An 18734-nucleotide genomic window follows, 5' to 3' on the forward strand; every position below is an offset into this window, starting at 1 on the left:
GAGGTGTAAACCGTGAGCATCTCTCTCCTCTTATCCAGGTTACTAGTGGTGAAGGGAGGGGAGAGGAGGTGTCTCATCCTCTTATCCAGGTTACTAGTGGTGAAGGAGAGGAGAGGAGTGTTGATCATCTCTCCTCTTATCCAGGTTACTAGTGGTGAAGGGAGGAGGTTCATCATCCCTCCTCTTATCCAGGTTACTAGTGGTAGTGGAGGGAACATGTAAACTGTCATCTTTGCCCCTCTTTTTTCAGGTTACTAGTGGTGTGTGTGTGTAAACAGTGAGCATCTCTCCTCTTATCCAGTGTTACTAGTGGTGAAGGGAGAGGAGAGGAGGTGTAAACAGTGATCATCTCTCTCCTCTTATCCAGGTTATAGTGGTGAAGGGACAAAGCTGTATGTAAAATGATAATCTACTCCTCTTATCCAGGTTACAGTGGTGAAGGTGAGGAGAGGTGGGTAAACAGTGATCATCTCTCTCCTCTTATCCAGGTTACTAGTGGTGAAGGGAGGGGGGGGGGTTGTTTTGACAGAGCTCTTCTTATCCAGGTTACTAGTGGTGAAGGGTGGAGGGGAGGAGATAATCAGTGATCATCTCTCTCCTCTTATCCAGGATTTTAGTTGAAGTGCAGCTCAGAGGCTGCCAAGGTAAACAGTGGCATCTCTGAGCTCTTATCCAGGTTACAGTGTGAGGAGGAGAGAGGGTAAACAGTCCATCTTATTCCTCTTATCCAGGTTACTAGTGGTCAGGAGGTGTAAACAGTCTCTCTCTCATATTTTCCAGGTTACTAGTGGTCTGTTGCTCTGATTGAAAACCTGGGCATTTCTCCTCTTATCCAGGCGCTAAACTGTTTTTCCACTGTGTGGAGAGGGTTCAGTGAGCATCCTCCCCTCTTGTCCAGATTACTAGTGCTTGAAGGGAGAGAGGAGGTTTAATTTAGGGCAAGTCCTGTTTGTGGCCTGAGTGGGAGGGAGAGAGGAGGTGGTGTGCATCTGTGTGTGTGTGTAGTGTGAAGGGAGGGAGAGAGCTTGTTCAAATGAATTATTTCCTCTTATCCAGGATTACTAGTGTTTGAAGGGATGATAGGACTTGTCTGTGAGCAAAACCTCTTATCCTGGGTTACTAGTGGTGAAGGGACATGGATGGAGGTTACTAGTGTCTTGATGCAGGCAGAAACCTGCTTCATCATTCTGGTCAGCCTGGAACATGCTGCTACAGTCCCTTTTTTCAGACGATGAAGGTCTGTGTGAAGTGTGTTTTGTGTTACACAACCACTTCCACTGGGTGTTATACAAAGCTGTATGTACAGAATGCTGATCCAGTGGAACTGACAAGTATCTGGTTGCAGGGATAATTGAAGGAAATATTGTGTGTCTGTCTGTTCTCCAGGCCCCTAATGAACTTAGTGATTTGTAGAAAAATCTTATTCGCTGCTTAGTTTCTCTGCAACAGTTTTCTATGCTCCTTGTTACAGGATGGAGGATTGTGAGTTAGCCCTCGTGCTCTCTGTGCTGTGTGTGTGTGTGTGTGGAGGTTCCAGGAGCATCTGTCTGTCAGGTCTCAGTAGTGTGTCCCTGCCTATTAGAAGTGGCTCCTCTGTTGCTCTGAGAAAACCAGCCAATCTTCCTCAGGCGCTCTGTTTTTCCACTGTGTGTTTATCAATTCCTCCCTGCTTGTCGATAATGAACAATGAGGGAGCTGGGATTTAGGGAAGTCCTGTTTGTGGCCTGAGTGGGAACAGGTGTGTGTGTGAGTGGGCTGGGAGGAGGGAGCTTGTTCAAATGAATTAACAGGATTCTAGAATTGTTTGCCAAGGTGATGGAGGGATCTTGTCTGTGAGCCAAAACAAACGTCCTGGGAGAACACACACATGGATGGAGGGATAGTGTCTTGTGAAACATGCTTCATCATTCTGGTCAGGGGCTGCTACAGGAGATGAAGGATCTGCTGAAGCCGTTTTGTGAACAATGACTCCACTGGGTGTTATGGTCATCAGAATGCTGATCCAGTGAACAAAGTATCTGGTTGCAGGGATAATTGAAGGATCTGTCTGCTCATGAACTTAATGAGTTTTCTATGCTCCTTGTTACAGGATGTACTAGCCCCTCTCCTGGGTGGCTGGGAGGAGGGATCTGCTGCACGTGAACAATGAGGGGCTGGTGAGTTAGGGATCTGCTGGTGTGTGTGTGTGTGTGTCAGGTTCCAGGAGCATCTGTCTGGGAGGGAGTGTGTCTGCTGCCTATGAACAATGGCCTAGCTCCCAGCCAATCAACAGGAGGTAAATGCATACATCAATAAACTGTTATGCGATCTGCTGCATGAACAATGAGGGGCTGGGAGGAGGGATCTGCTGCACGTGAACAATGAGGGGCTGGGAGGAGGGATCTGCTGCACATGAACAATGAGTGGCTGGGAGGAGGGATCTGCTGCACATTAACAATGAGGGGCCGGGAGGAGGGATCTGCTGCACATGAACAATGAGGGCCGGGAGGAGGGATCTGCTGCACATGAACAATGAGGGGCCGGGAGGAGGGATCTGCTGCACATGAACAATGAGTGGCTGGGAGGAGGGATCTGCTGCTCATGAACAATGAGGGGCTGGGAGGAGGGATCTGCTGCACATGAACAATGAGGGGCTGGGAGGAGGGATCTGCTGCACATGAACAATGAGGGGCTGGGAGGAGGGATCTGCTGCACATGAACAATGAGGGGCTGGGAGGAGGGATCTGCTGCACATGAACAATGAGGGGCTGGGAGGAGGGATCTGCTGCACATGAACAATGAGGGGCTGGGAGGAGGGATCTGCTGCACATGAACAATGAGGGGCCGGGAGGAGGGATCTGCTGCTCATGAACAATGAGGGACTGGGAGGAGGGATCTGCTGCTCATGAACAATGAGGGGCTGGGAGGAGGGATCTGCTGCTCATGAACAATGAGGTGCTGCTAGTGAGGCAGAGGATTGCAATGACAGCGTGACGTCTTTGAGACGGAGAGGGAAATGTGTGTGGATCATAAACCACTGTGTCTCTCGTTCAGCGTGTGACACTGTGACTCCCCGTCACCGGCTGTTTTCCTGCCAATTGAAACCTCATCAGTCTCGTCCTCTCCACTCGGCTAGCGGCTTCCAACGACAACCAGGCAAATGGTTTTCAACACAGAGCTGTTGACAAGGCCGTCCTCTGAGAGGCCTCTATACTAGCAGCACCAGACGGCTCCGAGCCGCTGAGGACCTGTAATTGTGGAGCCGGAGTGAACCGCCTTTACTGCCACGCCTCTCGAGGGCTTGGTTTTCATTGGCTTAAAGTGACAATACCCTATTTTATCCGCCTCCTGGCCTAAAAGCTGTTGGCGTTGAGTCGACTCCGTGCGTGCGTACACTGTCGTCCACACTCGTTGGCACCATTTTGTTTCTCTGGTCTCCAACATGTGAATGTGATGGGGGGGGGGTTCTATACAGTTATGTATTGGGGTAATATTCTATTATAAGGTCCCTGGTAATGGACAGGTGTTATGAGGTAGTATTATTTACTGAATGAGTGTAGTGAAAGTATCTCTTTGACAAGTGTCCATAAAATGACATCTTGAGTAGTATTCTGCTGAAACTCTGCTACTTGTCCCCTCTATGTTTACTGGCTAGTGATTCGCTCCTCACTGAGTAGTTTTGTCCTTTTGACAGCTGATATAACAGTGTTCTTTCTGATTTCTTTCTGTCTCTTTTGAATGGAGTTCCCTGGTCGCTTTTGAATGGAGTTCCCTGGGTGCTTTTGAATGGAGTTCCCTGGATGCTTTTGAATGGAGTTCCCTGGATGCTTTTGAATGGAGTTCCCTGGATGCTTTTGAATGGAGTTCCCTGGATGCTTTTGAATGGAGTTCACTGGGTTCTGGATGCTTTTGAATGGAGTTCACTGGTCGCTTTTGAATGGAGTTCCCTAGTCGCTTTTGAATGGAGTTCCCTAGTCGCTTTTGAATGGAGTTCCCTAGTCGCTTTTGAATGGAGTTCCCTGGTCGCTTTTAAACGGAGTTCCCTGGATGCTCTTGGTCAGTCGTTATCTTAGGCCTTTTCAAAGGAGAGAGGATGCCTGCCTCTGAGGAGAAAAGACCAGATTAGTGACAGTTGCTGCTCAAGGATTTCTAACTCCTGGTTTGTGAGTATTTCTAGAGCTCTTTCTATACATCCTGGTCAGAGCCAGGAGCACCTCACCAGCTGACCAGAACAGGTCCTCCAGAGTCCACGTTAAGGTCGGGAGAACGGTCCAGGAATGTTGTAACCTGGACCAACCCTAAAGGCAACAGGCCGTTGGTGAGGTCACGGCTGTCTGAGCACCTGGTGTTCCAGCTCGGCTTGTGCCAGCGAGCTGCTCATCCAGAAAGAACAGCGTGTAAACTCAACTCAGAACACGTTCCAATTCCAATCCATGCAAGTCCCTTTATATGAGGAATAGTGAATGAACGATTGAAAATGGTGGCTGTTTTGTTGTCTATTGTGCATGTTATGTGTAGTGTGGTTGAAACACTGAGGATATTTGGTTGTTAGGTTGAGTCCAGCCTCTACAGATCTAGCTGTGTGTCTCTTGTTTCCAGGGATGAAGACTGGTCACCCCCCGCGCTCCCCTCCTCCTCCCTCTTATCCCCCATTAATTTCTCCCTCTGATCTGATCGACAGCCCAGAAAAATTCTATTTAATGACCTGCCTCTGTGTGCGTAATATGATTTTACAGCCTGCTATGGTCAAGCCCAGGCCCAATTTACATAATGATCACCACCGCCAAACAGGGCCTGCTGGGCCGCCGTTGCCCTGGCAACAGGAGAGATCGGGGACAGGAATGGAAGGGGGAGGATGTAGATGGAGGAATTGGAGGAGGGGAATGAGAAATGTGAGGGGAGTCTGCCTGGGGTTAAGGGGGTTGTGAGTTCCTGACAGGTCAGAATAGGTCTCTCTACCCCCACACCCCCCCACTCCTCCCTTCCTTCCTTCCTCAGAGTAAAACAGAAGTGACACCACAGCAGGGCACAAGGCCACTACCACCCCCTTTTTCTTCCATCCCCTCTTTACCATTAAACAAGGTAAAATGAGAGGAACGCGTGAAGAAACAAAGGAGAAAAGCCCCCGTCTCTCTGTCCCACGCTCACATACACCTGCTGGGCCATCTGCCCCACAATCCATTAGTTCTTCTCTCCCCAACACAGTCAAATTAGATTAGCTTCGTGTCAAGTCTCTCCTATGTTCCTTTCTGGAAATAAGTTGGGAGGAAAAGGGTTGTGTTTTGGCGACTATGTCTGTGGATATTCAAGAGCAGCCGAACTGGGTCCAGCCCTCCAAATGTGGGGCTCTAAAGTGCTCTGTCTGAGTCAGGCCCGAGGTATTGTCCCCCCCCCCTGCTCTATACCAATGATGTTGGTGATAGATATTGCTAGTCAGCCAGCCTCCCCTCTCCTTTCTTTCCCTGTCTTCTGTGAAATGGCTGTGTAGTAATTGTGAGGTATTACCCTGGTTTGTCTTCCTCCTCCCAAATGGTATTATCATATTTCAAACGGCTAATGAAATAAGGCCAGCTGTCTAATGGATGTGGGATAGAGGGAGACCAGAGTTGGTTTGTTTTAAGGAGAGCTTCTCCCCCCATTCATTTCAGTTAAGAGCAATGGGACATCCGGGGTCTAGATGGACTCTGGAGTGGACTGAGGGATTTAGGTGTGTGTGTGTTCAACCAACCAACATTGAAATGGTTTCTTGGAAGGTGCGGTAGAGGTGTAAACATTGACATTGTCATCTTTTCTGTCTGTTAGTAATCCCATCTGGCTGCTGATGTAGTCCTCTCTCTCTCTCTCTCTGTTAGTAATCCCAGCTGGCTGCTAATGTAGTCCTCTCTCTCTCTGTTAGTAATCCCAGATGGCTGCTGATGTAGTCCTCTCTCTCTCTGTTAGTAATCCCAGCTGGCTGCTAATGTAGTCCTCTCTCTCTCTGTTAGTAATCCCAGCTGGCTGCTAATGTAGTCCTCTCTCTCTCTGTTAGTAATCCCAGCTGGCTGCTGATGTAGTCCTCTCTCTCTCTGTTAGTAATCCCAGATGGCTGCTGATGTAGTCCTCTCTCTCTCTGTTAGTAATCCCCAGTCCTCTCTCTGATGTAATCCCAGCTGGCTGCTGATGTAGTCCTCTCTCTCTCTCTGTTAGTAATCCCAGCTGGCTGCTAATGTAGTCCTCTCTCTCTCTGTTAGTAATCCCTCTGGCTGCTGATGTAGTCCTCTCTCTCTCTGTTAGTAATCCCATCTGGCTGCTGATGTTAGTAATCCCAGCTGGCTGCTGATGTAGTCTCTCTCTCTCTGTTAGTAATCCCAGCTGGCTGCTGATGTAGTCCTCTCTCTCTGTTAGTAATCTGGCTTAGTAATCCCAGCTGGCTGCTGATGTAGTCTCTCTCTCTCTGTTAGTAATCCCAGCTGGCTGCTGATGTAGTCCTCTCTCTCTCTGTTAGTAATCCCAGCTGGCTGCTAATGTAGTCCTCTCTCTCTGTTAGTAATCCCAGCTGGCTGCTAATGTAGTCCTCTCTCTCTGTTAGTAATCCCAGCTGGCTGCTGATGTAGTCTCTCTCTCTCTCTGTTAGTAATCCCATCTGGCTGCTGATGTAGTCCTCTCTCTCTCTGTTAGTAATCCCAGCTGGCTGCTGATGTAGTCCTCTCTCTGTCTCTCTGTTAGTAATCCCAGCTGGCTGCTGATGTAGTAATCCCAGCTGGCTGCTGATGTAGTCCTCTCTCTGTTAGTAATCCCATCTGGCTGCTAATGTAGTCTCTCTCTGTCTGTAATAGTAATCCCAGCTGGCTGCTGATGTAATCCTCTCTCTGTTAGTAATCCCAGCTGGCTGCTGATGTAGTCCCTCTCTCTCTCTGTTAGTAATCCCAGCTGGCTGATGTTAGTAGTCTCTCTCTCTCTGTTAGTAATCCCAGCTGGCTGCTGATGTAGTCCTCTCTCTCTCTGTTAGTAATCCCAGCTGGCTGCTGATGTAGTCCTCTCTCTCTCTGTTAGTAATCCCATCTGGCTGCTGATGTAGTCCTCTCTCTCTCTGTTAGTAATCCCAGCTGGCTGCTGATGTAGTCCTCTCTCTCTGTTAGTCAGCTGGCTGCTGATGTAGTCCTCTCTCTCTGTTAGTAATCCCAGCTGGCTGCTAATGTAGTCCTCTCTCTCTCTGTTAGTAATCCCAGCTGGCTGCTGGTCCTCTCTCTCTCTCTCTGTTGTAATCCCAGCTGGCTGCTGATGTAGTCCTCTCTCTGTTAGTAATCCCAGCTGGCTGCTGATGTAGTCCCTCTCTCTGTTAGTAATCCCAGCTGGCTGCTGATGTAGTAATCCCATCTGGCTCTCTCTCTCTGTTAGTAATCCCAGCTGGCTGCTGATGTAGTCTCTCTCTCTCTCTGTTAGTAATCCCAGCTGGCTGCTGATGTAGTCCTCTCTCTCTCTGTTAGTAATCCCAGCTGGCTGCTGATGTAGTCTCTCTCTCTCTCTGTTAGTAATCCCAGCTGGCTGCTGAGTCCCTCTCTCTCTGTTAGTAATCTGGCTGCTCTCTCTCTCTGTTAGTAATCCCAGCTGGCTGCTGATGTAGTCTCTCTCTCTCTGTTAGTAATCCCAGCTGGCTGCTGATGTAGTCTCTCTCTCTCTGTTAGTAATCCCAGCTGGCTGCTGATGTAGTCTCTCTCTCTCTGTTAGTAATCCCATCTGGCTGCTGATGTAGTCTCTCTCTCTGTTAGTAATCCCAGCTGGCTGCTGATCCTGTTAGTAATCCCAGCTGGCTGCTGATGTAGTCCTCCTCTCTCTGTTAGTAATCCCATCTGGCTGCTGATGTAGTCCTCTCTCTCTCTCTGTTAGTAATCCCAGCTGGCTGCTGATGTAGTCCTCTCTCTCTCTGTTAGTAATCCCATCTGGCTGCTGATGTAGTCCTCTCTCTCTCTCTGTTAGTAATCCCATCTGGCTGCTAATGTAGTCCTCTCTCTGTTAGTAATCCCAGCTGGCTGCTGATGTAGTCCTCTCTCTCTCTCTGTTAGTAATCCCAGCTGGCTGCTGATGTAGTCCTCTCTCTCTCTGTTAGTAATCCCATCTGGCTGCTAATGTAGTCCTCTCTCTCTCTCTCTCTCTCTGTTAGTAATCCCAGCTGGCTGCTGATGTAGTCCTCTCTCTCTCTCTGTTAGTAATCCCATCTGGCTGCTAATGTAGTCCTCTCTCTCTCTGTTAGTAATCCCATCTGGCTGCTAATGTAGTCCTCTCTCTGTTAGTAATCCCAGCTGGCTGCTAATGTAGTCCTCACCATGTTCCTCTCTCCTCTCTCTTCCAGACTGAGATTGCTAAACGGCTCAACGCAATTCTCGCACAGATCATGCCTTTCCTGTCACAAGAGGTGAGTACCTCACACATCCATCCTAATGCAGTCTTAACATAAGAACCTTCTGGTGTTCCCATGGTTGTGTAGGCCTGTTGTATAGAGCCTCTTTTCAGGCCCTATATTATTCACGCTTAATCCCTGTTCACATGTTACGGTTTTCATAAGTTTAACCCAAGATGAGCCTAATTCTGTTTTAATAAATCTGTGTCTATGAAGCAGGCTCTCTAAGCATGGAGACTTGCTGTACAGTACCCTAGCTAAAGTTGACTAAACCTGGTCTGTGTTTCTCCCCACCAGCACCAGCAGCAGGTTGCTCAGGCTGTTGAGCGTGCCAAGCAGGTCACGATGACTGAGCTCAATGCCATCATCGGGGTACGTGGACTTCCCAATCTGCCTCTCACCGTGTGTACCCCTCTTACTTTACTTCATTCAGCCAGAGACGGGGGTAAACCTGCATGTACGGAGGGGCCCTGTAGTCCACTAGCAATATACTGTCTCAACTCTCATTTCACAAAGATTTAGGCCCATCTATCCCATAGATCTCTCTCTATCCCATAGATCTCTCTCTCGTTCAAAGTACACTACATGTTGTTTGAGATATATGTCCTATATATATATATATATATATATATAGCCTAGTGTGGAATTGGTAGCTGGGTAGAGGATGTTACACTAGTAGTATGTAGACCAGGGTTTTCCCAGACACTGTCTGTCCGTCCCCAGCACTACACAGCTCAAATAACCAACTCATTTGAATTTGACTGTGTAGTGCTGGGGCTAGTGCTGGGGCTAGTGCAAAAACCAAAACGTGCACCCGGGGGAGGGAAGAGGTCCGAGTTTGGGACACTGATGTAGAGGATGTTACAGTAACACCCTGGTAGGGGCTGGTTACTGTAGTGTCCTGGTAGAGGATGCTTACTGTAGTGTCCTGGTAGAGGATGGTTACTGGTAGAGGATGGTTACTGTAGTGTCCTGGTAGGGAATGGTTACTGTAGTGTCCTGGTAGAGGATGCTTACTGTAGTGTCCTGGTAGAGGATGGTTACTGGTAGAGGATGGTTACTGTAGTGTCCTGGTAGGGAATGGTTACTGTAGTGTCCTGGTAGAGGATGGTTACTGTAGTGTCCTGGTAGAGGATGGTTACTGTAGTGTCCTGGTAGAGGATGGTTACTGTAGAGGATGGTTACTGTAGCGTCCTGGTAGAGGATGGTTACTGTAGTGTCCTGGTAGAGGATGGTTACTGTAGTGTCCTGGTAGAGGATGGTTACTGTAATGTCCTGGTAGAGGATGGTTACTGTAGTGTCCTGGTAGAGGATGGTTACTGTAGTGTCCTGGTAGGGCATGGTTACTGTAGTGTCCTGGTAGGGCATGGTTACTGTAGTGTCCTGGTAGAGGATGGTTACTGTAGTGTCCTGGTAGAGGATGGTTACTGTAGTGTCCTGGTAGAGGATGGTTACTGTAGTGTCCTGGTAGGGGATGGTTACTGTAGTGTCCTGGTAGAGGATGGTTACTGTAGTGTCCTGGTAGAGGATGGTTACTGTAGTGTCCTGGTAGAGGATGGTTACTGTAGTGTCCTAGTAGAGGATGGTTTGTAGTGTCCTGGTACTAGGATGGTTACTGTAGTGTCACCACCATACCCCTCCCACGTGCAGTATTGCCCCTGTCACCACCATACCCCTCCCACGTGCAGTATTGCCCCTGTCACCACCATACCCCTCCCACGTGCAGTGTTGCCCCTGTCACCACCATACCCCTCCCACGTGCAGTGTTGCCCCTGTCACCACCATACCCCTCCCACGTGCAGCGTTGCCCTTGTCACCACTGGTTTTTCATTATGAGTTGATGTACCTTATGTGATGCACTGTCTATTTGATTTACCAGTTACCATGGTGGTTTTGATTAATTTACCTTCAATTATACATACTATCCCACTGGTCAGCAGTATGTCGCTCAGTCAGCAATCAGTCCTTCAAGGGCCCCCCTCCTGCAATGGCTGAGAGAGTGGCTGGTGTTGGTTGTGAACCTAGAGAGTGGCTGGTGTTGGTTGTGAACCTAGAGAGTGGCTGGTGTTGGTTGTGAACCTAGAGAGTGGCTGGTGTTGGTTGTGAACCTAGAGAGTGGCTGGTGTTGGTTGTGAACCTAGAGAGTGGCTGGTGTTGGTTGTGAACCTAGAGAGTGGCTGGTGTTGGTTGTGAACCTAGAGTGGCTGGCTGGTGTTGGTTGTGAACCTAGAGAGTGGCTGGTGTTGGTTGTGAACTGAGAGAGTGGCTGGTGTTGGTTGTGAACCTAGAGAGTGGCTGGTGTTGGTTGTGGGCTGAGAGAGTGGCTGGTGTTGGTTGTGGGCTGAGAGAGTGGCTGGTGTTGGTTGTGGGCTGAGAGAGTGGCTGGTGTTGGTTGTGGGCTGAGAGAGTGGCTGGTGTTGGTTGTGGGCTGAGAGAGTGGCTGGTGTTGGTTGTGGGCTGAGAGAGTGGCTGGCTGGTGTTGGTTGTGAACTGAGAGAGTGGCTGGTGTTGGTTGTCGAGAGAGTGGCTGGTGTTGGTTGCTGAGAGAGTGGCTGGTGTTGGTTGTGGGCTGAGAGAGTGGCTGGTGTTGGTTGTGAATCGAGAGAGTGGCTGGTGTTGGTTGTGAACCTAGAGAGTGGCTGGTGTTGGTTGTGGGCTGAGAGAGTGGCTGGTGTTGGTTGTGGGCTGAGAGAGTGGCTGGTGTTGGTTGTGGGCTGAGAGAGTGGCTGGTGTTGGTTGTGGGCTGAGAGAGTGGCTGGTGTTGGTTGTGAACTGGGAGAGTGGCTGGTGTTGGTTGTGAACTGAGAGAGTGGCTGGCTGGTGTTGGTTGTGAACTGGGAGAGTGGCTGGTGTTGGTTGTGAACTGGGAGAGTGGCTGGTGTTGGTTGTGGCTGGTGTTGGTTGTGAACTGAGAGAGTGGCTGGCTGGTGTTGGTTGTGAACTGAGAGAGTGGCTGGTGTTGGTTGTGGGCTGAGAGAGTGGCTGGTGTTGGTTGTGGGCTGAGAGAGTGGCTGGTGTTGGTTGTGGCTGGTGTTGGTTGTGGCTGGTGTTGGTTGTGAACTGAGAGAGTGGCTGGCTGGTGTTGGTTGTGAACTGGGAGAGTGGCTGGCTGGTGTTGGTTGTGGGCTGAGAGAGTGGCTGGTGTTGGTTGTGGGCTGAGAGAGTGGCTGGTGTTGGTTGTGGGCTGGCTGGTGTTGGTTGTGAACTGGGAGAGTGGCTGGCTGGTGTTGGTTGTGAACTAAGATGTTCACAGAAAGGGTAACGTAAAGACCTAGCTGAGATTAGAGCGGTAACACTGATCAGATCATGGGGCTTTGCACTGATTCCACTTTGCCAGTAAGGATGTTTTTAATTGGATAAGGGGCTCCAGCCAGTGCAGTCTTCATCGCTACCTCTCAGCCTTCTCATTCCTCTATAGGCTCACCAGTAGTGTCTTGAAGCTGAGATTACACTTACTGTTATAGCCTCTCCCCACCCCCCACACACACAACATCTTAGAGCTCTATGGAAACTAGGCTATAGAACTTAACCATGTTGTGGCTGTATCATAATCAGGCTGTACCTAGTAATCCCTTAACCCTGAAAGTCAAAGCTCTCCTCATTCCACTTATTTGATCTATTCCAGTCGTGCACACCTGATCCAGTTAACCAGGGGCCCAGTATGTTGTGTGTTTCTTGGAGCAGTCGGATCCATCTGGGAATCTGAACACTCTGAAATGACAACACCTCGTCTTCCTAAGTTCCTAGAACATCTATTGTTCCTTCCGCCCTATATTATATAAAGCTAACATGCTAGCTGTTTTTACTAGTTCGAGCTAGAAGATCCTCTTAGCTGTCCGTAGCTATCCTGAAGCACTTAGCGGTTAGCTAGCTGACCCCCTAGCTGTCAGTAGCTATCCTGCAGCCCTTAGTGGTTAGCTAGCTGACCCCCTAGCTGTCAGTAGCTATCCTGCAGCACTTAGTGGTTAGCTTGCTGACCCCCTAGCTGTCAGTAGCTATCCTGAAGCCCAGTAGCTATCTAGCTGTCAGTAGCTAAGCTGACCCCCTAGCTTAGCTATCCTGGTTAGCTAGCTGACCCCCTAGCTGTCAGTAGCTATCCTGCAGCACTTAGTGGTTAGCTAGCTGACCCCCTAGCTGTCAGTAGCTATCCTGAAGCCCTTAGCGGTTAGCTAGCTGACCCCCTAGCTGTCAGTAGCTATCCTGAAGCCCTTAGTGGTTAGCTAGCTGACCCCCTAGCTGTCAGTAGCTATCCTGAAGCCCTTAGTGGTTAGCTAGCTGACCCCCTAGCTGTCAGTAGCTATCCTGAAGCCCTTAGCGGTTAGCTAGCTGACCCCCTAGCTGTCAGTAGCTATCCTGAAGCCCTTAGCGGTTAGTTAGCTGACCCCCTAGCTGTCAGTAGCTATCCTGAAGCCCTTAGCGGTTAGTTAGCTGACCCCCTAGCTGTCAGTAGCTATCCTGAAGCCCTTAGCGGTTAGTTAGCTGACCCCCTAGCTGTCAGTAGCTATCCTGAAGCCCTTAGCGGTTTGCTAGCTGACCCCTAGCTGTCAGTAGCTATCCTGAAGCCCTTAGCGGTTAGTTAGCTGACCCCCTAGCTGTCAGTAGCTATCCTGAAGCCCTTAGCGGTTTGCTAGCTGACCCCCTAGCTGTCAGTAGCTATCCTGAAGATCTTAGCGCTTAGCTAGCAGTTAGCCAGCCCCATAGGTGGGGTCAAGCCGGCCAGAGGCAGATATTGGAATTCAATTAAGGCAATGAGCCAAGACTGTGACCCCCGTTTCCAAGGTAATTACTTCCTCCTCTCCTTCCAGCCACCAGGTGGTTGAATTTGACTGTCCAGCAGACAGACTGACACACGCCTTTGCCATTAAGCAGGGGCAGGGCTGTGGAGCTCAGCAGCTTGGCATACAAACACTATGAAAACGGCTTTTATTTGTTGGAGGAAGAGATGGCAGGAAATCAATTTCCGTGCTGCCACTGTGTGGGGGAGAGAGCAAGGGATAGAGGGATGGAAGAGGGAGGTCATTAAATATCTGACGGTAATCAGAAGCCAGCAGGGTTTGGCTAGTTGATGTGCGTGTCTGACTAAACGATGTCCCGTGTCAAACGGAGGCACATACACACAATCACACACAAAGTTCTATCAGAGGGAGAAACTAAATTGACTGAGTGACAGGGAGAGTACATTTAACCCTGTTTTCTTTACACCGAGGGACACAAATGCAGAGTAATTTGTCTGAGAAAGAAGATCCATAGACTTAACTCAGCCCTGATGAAGAGGAAGAGAGACTCATATACACACACACACACACACACACACACACACACACACACACACACACACACACACACACACACACACACACACACACACACACGTATATGTGGACACCCCTTTAAATCAGTGTATTCGGCTATTTCAGCCACACCTGTTACTGACAGGTGTACAAAATCCAGCATGCAGCCATGCAATCTCCATAGACAAACATTGGCAGTAGAATGCCTTACTAAAGAGCTCAGTGACTTTCAATGTGGCACTGTCATAGGATGCCACCTTTCTAACAAGTCAGTTCGTCTCATTTCTGCCCTGCTAGAGCTGCCCCGTTCAACTGTAAGTGCTGTTATTGTGGAGTGGAAAGGTCTAGGAGCAACAAAGGCTCAGCCACGAAGGGGTAGGCCACACAAGCTCACAGAATGGGACCGCCGAGTGCTGTAGGAGCGTCAAAATCGTCTGTCCTCAGTTGCAACACTCACTACAGAGTTCCAAACTGCCCCTGGAAGCAACTTCAGCAGAATAACTGTTTGCTGGGAGCTTCATGAAATGGGGTTCCATGGCCAAGCAGCCACACACAAGCCTAAAATCAATATACGCAGTGCCAAGCATCAGCTGGAGTGGTGTAAAGCTTGCCGCCATTGGACTCTGGACAAATGGAAATATGAATCACGCTTCACCATCTGGCAGTCTGATGGATGAATCTGGGTTTGGTGGATTCCAGGAGAACGCTACCTGCCCGAATGCATAGTGCCAACTGTAAAGTTAGGTGGAGGAGGAATAATGGTCTGGGGCTGTTTTTCATGGTTCAGGACCCTTGGTTCCATTGAAGGGAAATCAAATTGCTACATCATACAATGACATTCTAGATGATTCTGTGCTTCCAACTTTTTGGCAACACTTTAGAGAAGTCCATTTCCTGTTTCAGCATGACAATGCACAAAATGAGGTCCATGCAGAAATGCTTGGTCGAGATTGGTGTGGAAAAACTTGAGCGACACACACTCGCACAACCAGTTCTCCAGAAAGGGAGTGACACACACAGAGTGCACCCTGACCGAATCACCCTGACCGGGTCAGGTTTGTTTCCCCAGTAGTCAGTCAGTCTCCCCTCCCCAGGCCAGTGTTATCTCAGGAGATATACTACCTGCTAAGCACAGAGTGACCTGAGAGAGAGGGTGCTCCACTAAACAACATATTCCATCAGGGTTTACAACCCCCACTACAACACTGCATACCTGCCAGTTTGTATACAAACTGTTTATATGGTTTCATACAGTAATATAGCTCTGGACAGACAACAGTTTACACACTGTTTCCCATTGCTTCCCATAACACAGGTGCACTAATCTAGCTTCCAGACAACCAGCACAGTTGGTGTACAAACAGTTTGCACATGGTGTTCCAGAACGTTAACCCACTCCAAAGTAATCACGGGTCTGTTCATTGTTAATCTTACCAAGTAGACAAACTAGGTGCCCATTCATTTAGGTCATGTGTGAAGCTACTAGCTTTTTTAGCACTGCCTTGTTCTTAGATAAAGGTTAACAGGGCAGGATGAAGTTGCCCCCAGACACTGATCTAAGACCAGTTTAACAAGTTTCCACCCCAATGGTTAAAGTTGGGATTTGGGCAGGGAAAGCTGATCCCAGATTTGTACCTAAAGGCAACATCAATGGTTAACAGATGGGTTACTGTTGGTGTTTTGCATATCTGATCTAGTAAACCCTATGTAAATGGTCATCTGTTGGACCCACGATTCATGTAAAACATGTATTTCAGCGCCCGTTTTGTTGTTCTGGGCCAAACATTTTCTAATTGGACCCACTCGTTCACTTTGCATGGTTATTTTTGCTGCAGATTTGAGTGTCAAATTCACATTTCCATTTGGTTTGAGTGTGTCCCTTTTTTCACACAGAGGGCATTTGTCTGCAGTCACATTGGCTCAAACCTCTGTGTACATTTTAGTACCTCATTATTTACATATTAGATGTCTCTTAGATATGGCTTTGGTTTTCATCTAGGTGGAGCGTAGCAAACTGGCTAAATGGACACTACACAGTCTAAAGAATACAGAAATTCGACTGCTAGTAAGACCAGACTTTTATATTGCCCTATATGTCAGTATGTGTAGGCCTATCCCTCTATTTAATTAGTAATATTATTATTGATTTATTTTTAAATATATTTTTCTACTCAACACCTGAAAACAAATTAATACACGCCACTGTGTGATTCTGGCATAAGAACCTCAGCCATTGCAGGTACCTCAGCCCCCTTGAAGGACTCATACTGCTGACCAACCATGTGTTCTCACAGTTCATTTCACTTTGGACATTGTGTTATCGTAGCCTTACCACTCAAACTGTACTGCATTGCATGCACCTGTGGTTAGCCTCCTAGCATTAGCAAGCATGGAGCTACAGCTAGCATTAGCATGCATGGTGCTATAGCTAGCATTAGCAGGCATGGAGCTACAGCTAGCATTAGCAAGCATGGAGCTACAGCTAGCATTAGCAAGCATGGAGCTACAGCTAGCATTAGCAAGCATGGAGCTACAGCTAGCATTAGCAAGCATGGAGCTACAGCTAGCATTAGCAAGCATGGAGCTACAGCTAGCATTAGCAAGCATGGGGCTACAGCTAGCATTAGCATGCATGGTGCTATAGCTAGCATTAGCAGGCATGGAGCTATAGCTAGCATTAGCAGGCATGGAGCTATAGCTAGCATTAGCAAGCATGGAGCTATAGCTAGCATTAGCAAGCATGGCGCTATAGCTAGCATTAGCAAGCATGGCGCTATAGCTAGCATTAGCAAGCATGGAGCTATAGCTAGCATTATTACTGAGCTAGAACTAAGGAAGATCTCAATTGCGTACTCTTTGCGTCCTCTCTCCTCGTCTCCTTAAAACCCACTGGATGAGAACGCCAGAGGTCCCTCCCCTCTGACCTCTTCAATGGGTTTTGAGAAGAAGAGAGAACTTGAGTGTGCAATTGAGATCTTCCCTAGCCACAGCTACCTCCTCTTACCACCCTTTTTCTTTGACTCCTACAGCAACAGCAACATGCTGTCTACCCAGCCTTCATGGTCAGTGTTTGGGAGAGGGATGGATGGAGGGAATGAGAAGAGATGTGGTTGACGTTTGTTTGAATTGCTGCCACTGTTAGCATGTCAAGTGGTTTTGTAACAACAGATAACCACTGTGTGGTAGGAAGTCGGGAACTGAAGCATGCATTGGATGTCTTGATACTGAAAATTGGCTTCCTTCCCTTTGTTTGCTTTCCTTGATCCAAAAAAAAGGTCAGTGCAGGAAAGGAAGCACTTTAAAGTATTGGAACCCAGCCTCGTTTGTTTCTATGCTCTTTAGTCAGGTAGTCTGCCAGCCAGTTATTCTTTCATAGAGTCAGCTGGAATCAACACTAACAGTCTGTCTGTGGGAGCTGTGATTTGCCCCGTTAGCTTTAATAGTCTCTTCTCTGCTCATCCCCTCCTGACCAAACCCGGCTAAGATTTGGAGTCATTAACATAGATGAAAACAGATACGTGTGAAAGGAAGTCGGTCACCTCTTTATCCAGGAATATTGAATCGGGGGCCGTTTATTTCCCCTATCCCTCACTCTTCTGCTCGTCCGCCTCGGTGGCCCCTTAATGAGACTTCTTGATGATGCTTCTCTGCTTGCTTCCCTCATTAGGCACCCTCAACAGGGACTTCTCTGCTCCTTTTCCTCCCTAACACAAATAGGCCTCTGCTCCACACACCACCAGCACAATATTGATTAACAATCCTGCCTGTCTAAGTGGGTTCCATCCATTCTATACCGCCAGACCCTCAGCTCCAGATAATGAGCCTACTGGATAATAGGCCTATTGTTAAGAGACCAGACTTGATCAACCTTTACTGTTAAAAGGCTTTACAAGCTTTGTGTATGTGTTTCCCCCTCCTCTCCTTCTAATAAGTAGTATGGGTCAGGGGTATAATACTCCCAGCTAGCTATCAGGAAGGTCAATAGATTGGTTTGGGACTGACACATGATGGATGTGCTGAGTGTTATTTAACCTGGTTTTAAAGCACTCACTTCCCCTTTTCAGCTGAGTGGCTATTTAACTCCCGCCTGTTAGTCTGGATCCCTGAGTCCATCTCGTCTCGCTCTCCCTCTTCCTCTGTCTATCCCTCTCTCTCTCTGCCCTCTCTCTCTCTCGTGCTCTTGCTCTCCCTCTTCCTCTGTCTCTCTCTCTCTGCCCTCTCTTTCTCTCGCTCTCTCTCTCTCTCTCTGACGTTGACAGTCTCTTGGGAGGGCTAAGTGTCTGTGTCCCGCCCTCTCTGCCTGTTAACAGGCTTTGCCAGAGGCACAGGAGATGGGCGGCTTGCTTTGCTTGTTGGGTGTTGAAGGGTTTGCAGTTTTTATTTTCACCTGTGGTCATGCTGTGTGTGAAATGAACCCCATGTGCAACCCTCTGGGAATACATCCCTGTCCATGTTCTTGTCTGTAGTGTCTGCTAAAACAGTCCACATAGAATAGAGATCTTCGAGTAGGAAGCCTGGACGGTTAACTAGCAGTTGTTGTTTTGCCGGCTGCTTCTCACTAATTGCTGCAGACAGCTGGTGTTTGGGCGCAGTTCATCCACTATTTATCAAGTGTAGCCTGTTCATAAAATGAGGTGGACTTTCTTTAGTACGGCGTGTGTGAAGGATACGGTGTGTGTGAAGGATACGGGGGGGGTGAAGGATACGAAGGGTGTGTGAAGGATACGGGCGGGGGGGGCCAGGCAGGCCCTCATAATAGTCTGGGGTATTTGTGAGGAAGATGTCCTTATTGCTAAGGATGGCTGTTAACTACTAATCTTTAACAAACTGCAGTTTAAATCAACTCCCCAACTCCTTCCTTTCCATGGTTTAGGACTGTTATTGGGGAGGGGAGGGAGACTAACAACTTTATGTACTAGGACAATGGTTCTCAAACCTCTCCTCAGGGACCCCCAGCCGGTCCAAACCTCTCCTCAGGGACCTCCAGCCTGTCCAAACTTCTCCTCAGGGACCCCCAGCCGGTCCAAACCTCTCCTCAGGGACCCCCAGCCGGTCCAAACCTCTCCTCGGGGATCCCCAGCCGGTCC

At 48.6% G+C, this 18734-nt stretch overlaps 1 protein-coding gene across 9 annotated transcripts in view; it reads left to right on the top strand.

Annotated features, from left to right (window-relative positions):
• Nucleotides 1-18734, top strand: part of LOC124020840 (transducin-like enhancer protein 3-B) — a gene marked incomplete at its 3' end in the record, with an annotated part of 55238 nt that overhangs the window by 10375 nt on the left and 26129 nt on the right. For 4 of the 9 annotated variants that reach the window (XM_046336126.1, XM_046336123.1, XM_046336129.1 and 1 more), the window contains 3 exon segments: nt 8309-8371; nt 8654-8758; nt 16677-16709. In XM_046336126.1, coding sequence (XP_046192082.1) covers nt 8309-8371; nt 8654-8758; nt 16677-16709 — 201 coding nt within the window. 9 annotated transcript variants of the gene reach the window in all.

This window comes from Oncorhynchus gorbuscha, unplaced genomic scaffold (genome assembly GCF_021184085.1).
Source record: "Oncorhynchus gorbuscha isolate QuinsamMale2020 ecotype Even-year unplaced genomic scaffold, OgorEven_v1.0 Un_scaffold_935, whole genome shotgun sequence".
NCBI classification, from domain to species: domain Eukaryota; kingdom Metazoa; phylum Chordata; class Actinopteri; order Salmoniformes; family Salmonidae; genus Oncorhynchus; species Oncorhynchus gorbuscha.